Genomic DNA, 3739 nt, shown 5'->3' on the forward strand with positions numbered 1-3739 from the left:
TGTGTGGTATTGCCACAAAAGAGAACTTGAAAGGTTTTGTGTAGGATGAGTCTGGGTCAAGGAGTTAGCAGCATCTCAGTGAGCCAGCAATTCATATATATTAAAACAAAATACATATTCCCCTCCCATCTGTCATTTTCAGAAAATAAGGGTATAACTACCTTAATTCTTAATGCAAATTGAGGACTTGCAGTTCCCATTAGAGCTAACAGGCTCTCCACTCTTCCTGATGTGTTTAAAAATAAAACCCTCAAATCTCTTGCCTAAGCAGCATTAATCATGTTAGATCTTAACCATCAGTCATCAATTGGCTTTTATGAACTATAAGGTAAATAAAAAAGAATGGGATATTTTAAAATTGCTATTGCAGACCACGTGCTAGGAACTTCCCATGTCTCAACTTCAAGAGAGTATTATTCCTGAATATTTCATGGTGGGATGTGATTTGCTAAAAATACTTGCCTGTTTTTATATCAAGCTTCTGCTAGCATTTAAATATCTAATTTCAAAGTATCCAAAACTTCATGCAGGTCAGATCCCAAACATATTTCACACATATGCATTAACTGAAGAAACTAAGAGGGCAAACCCCCAAAATATGAGCAAGTATAATGATATACAAAATACCAAAACTTGCTTATCTCACTTTAGGCTCTACTCATACGCCAGCCTGCATCTAGATTCATGATTTTTTCGATTTCTGCATCTTCAGAAGATATACAAAAAAGGCCATTACGTAATCTAATGTTTTTAATAGCAAACTAAAACTACACTGAAGAGATTAAATGTTGGAAGATATTTTTAGCCAAACTAATTGTAACAATTTCACTAAGAACATAAGCTGCAGATGTCTCCTAAGGCAAAAAGCAATCAGATGGAAGAGTCAGTAAAACAAAAGGCTACTGACTGCAGAAAAATAGCAGATCCACATTAACATTAAATATTGCAATTCTGCCCATCACTCCCCCTAGTGGTTTTGCCCACAGAGATGAGTGTGAAGTCCCACATAAACAAAATCCTCAAGCCTAATGACAAAATGTCCCGTTAATAGGATTAAGTCTCATCAGATAAGTAGAACATGGCAAAATCCCTGACACTCCCAGCAATTAGATCAGAACGCAGCCCGACCCCTTCCTGACGCAGGGAGCAGTTTTGCAGAGGAGGTGTTTCAGTATTAATGGTAAATATGTTGGTTTTTTTTTACTTTTCTTTGGTAACGGGTTTGTATTTCTTCGCAAAGTTAATTGATGTTTCACTATAAAGTAAAGATACAATATGCAAGTAACTACAGCAGTAAATCTGGGCTATAAATAAATCTAGGCTCTCAATTTATGTGCACACTTGGAGCTGGTAACTGGATCTGCAAGAAAGCTATACCAGCTAACAAGAAGGCACTTAAATACTGTATTCACTTAATCAGATGAGAACTATAAAGTGTAGTTGCATGGCTTCTAAAACATAAATCTTCCTCCTCTAACTGGTCTTAAGAGGGAAATAAAGCAAATGGAACTTCTTTCCCTTATTTTGTAGGAATTTCACTTGCTGATATGTTTGTTTACAAAACTAATCTAATTGCCAATTTCTTGAAACACCTATTATGGTGTCTGCTATATTAGGAATTATCTTGAAGGACAATGAAAGAAATTGCATGTCTGGAGACAATGGAACAACATTCTAGAAATCTCCCTTTTTAAATTTGGCAATAATGTTTAGCATGGATGCATTTATAATATGAACTAAGAACAGTGTGAGATCAGTAATTAGTGAGTTTTACAAGGCAGAAAAGGGACAGACTGAACTGCATAAGCTTTCAGTTTTATATATATGTCCTGATTCTGTTATACCACTGTGCAAACTCAATGGAATTTATCGTTAGTCTGAACAGATAATTACAAATGAGGTCAAGCTTCTTACTCATGTGTTTTCACTAACAGTAGCATTTAGCTCCATGTTATAGATCTCAGAAAATATAGTTAAAGTCAAAACACTTAGTGAACATTACACCTAGGCACCCGAGCATCATAAAGACGTTTACATTTAACTCCACTGGCCTTCTTCTTTAACAGAAAGAACATGAAGTCTTCTGGGTTATTTTTAATATGTGTACTATGGCTCAGCGGTCATCAGTGTGCACCGACAAAGCAGGAGGAAACTACTCTCCGGGAAAACCTGAAGCGTATGTATGCTTTTCTTACCAGCAGGGTGTTTGAAGCCCCCGGGCCCAGGTCTCCAGTCTCCTGGTGCATTTTGATTTCCACATTCCTTGGTGTCAAGAGGATTCACTTTCCTGTGAGCAGCTTAGAAGCCATCTGTCCTGCTTTGAGCTAAACAGAACCAATTTTCCATTCAGTGATTTTACTTTTCAGCTCAGTCTCTTGTAAGAGACTGCACCTTCTGAAGTTAACAACTGCTACTAGAAGAGATAGCACCTGATGTTTATAGTTACGAATTGGTATGCAGAAAGGCTCCTGCTTATACTTGCTCCTATAGTGACAAATAGTCACTTAGAGTTGCTTCTATAGTCACTGCTAAATCTTGTGTAACACGTTGTGGGGTGCTGGGAAGTAAAAGGGTTGCAAGGAAGTAGAAAGTTGCGCTTCCAGGGCCGAATGGACAGGATAGGTGACATAAATCTGACCAACAAAGTATTCTATTCTATATACATCATATTCAGTATAAATCTGAAGGATCACAGGGGCTAAGCTCTCTTTTTAAAATGGCTAGTGTGAGGAGGACTCCATCCGCTCTTCTGCCTTCAATCTCAGTCCTGAGTTCCTGAATCTGGCTCTGTTTAGCTTAAAACAGGACACCATCATATAGCTGACTATATGCATCCACTCACACACAATGAGGAGATAAGAACAACTGGGATGTGAAAGTAGAGGGAATTACAGATAAGCATCCCCTTACAAGAAAGCATTTATAGCATTTTTATAGGTTGTTTGGTCCCTCATAGGTCATTAGAATACAAACGGAACTCAAAATTCAATTCAAAAGAGTTTGAATTGTTTTCCTGTCCTGTGGACAAGAAACCCAAGAGGATCAGCCATGAAACATTCCTTTGCTTCATTCTACATTAAGAATATTTCTGTAACAAATAAAAAGTTAGGGCAGGGGAAGAAATATACAGAGAAAGAAATGACTGATGTGTCAATGTGATGTGTTCTTTATTTTTTTTATAGCTCCAGTGATATTCAGGGTAATTCTGTAAAGGAGATGAATGCAGATAAAGGGTATGCAATCATAAAGAACCTCAAAGTGCATAGTATGGGCCAACCCAAGCTTTTGCCAAAACTCTATTGTCATAACTTGACAGAAACTCTAGAGCTTGTACTTTTATGAAAGCAGGTTGAAGGCACCTATAATTTACATTTTCAAAATGTAAAGGGAAGCTGTCACAGGGTGCTTTGAAATCAAAGATGAAAATACAGGTTGTGGCATTAGAAAACTGATGAGCAATTCCCAGAGATATCCAAAACCCAGAATAAGGTCCTGAGCAACCTGCTCTAGTTGACCCTGCTTTGAGCAGGGGAGCTGGATACGATCTCCAGAGATGACTGCCAGCCTCAGCTGCTCTGGGATTCAGTGATCAGCAGTTGGGCCGCTGAGTACACAGCTTTGAGTCACACACAGTTGGTCTGGCAAAGGCTCTGGGCCAGATCCTTATCTGATGGAAATTGTCTCGACTCTGTGTTGCTCAGCATTCACTCTCAAGATTTGGCTTTGCAACTGTAGGGAA

The 3739-nt window shown here is 38.3% G+C and overlaps 1 protein-coding gene across 1 annotated transcript in view; it reads left to right on the forward strand.

Annotated features, from left to right (window-relative positions):
* Nucleotides 1-1092: 1092 nt before the first annotated feature.
* CLUL1 (clusterin-like 1 (retinal)) overlaps nucleotides 1093-3739 on the forward strand; it is a 15056-nt gene continuing 12409 nt past the window's right edge. Inside the window, exons 1-2 of the mRNA XM_009868665.1 lie at nucleotides 1093-1180; nucleotides 2067-2176. Coding sequence (XP_009866967.1) covers nucleotides 2074-2176 — 103 coding nt within the window. The 5' untranslated portion in view covers nucleotides 1093-1180; nucleotides 2067-2073. The remainder of the gene's footprint in view (nucleotides 1181-2066; nucleotides 2177-3739) is intronic.

This window comes from Apaloderma vittatum, unplaced genomic scaffold, assembly GCF_000703405.1.
Source record: "Apaloderma vittatum isolate BGI_N311 unplaced genomic scaffold, ASM70340v1 scaffold6224, whole genome shotgun sequence".
Classification (NCBI taxonomy): Eukaryota; Metazoa; Chordata; class Aves; order Trogoniformes; family Trogonidae; genus Apaloderma; species Apaloderma vittatum.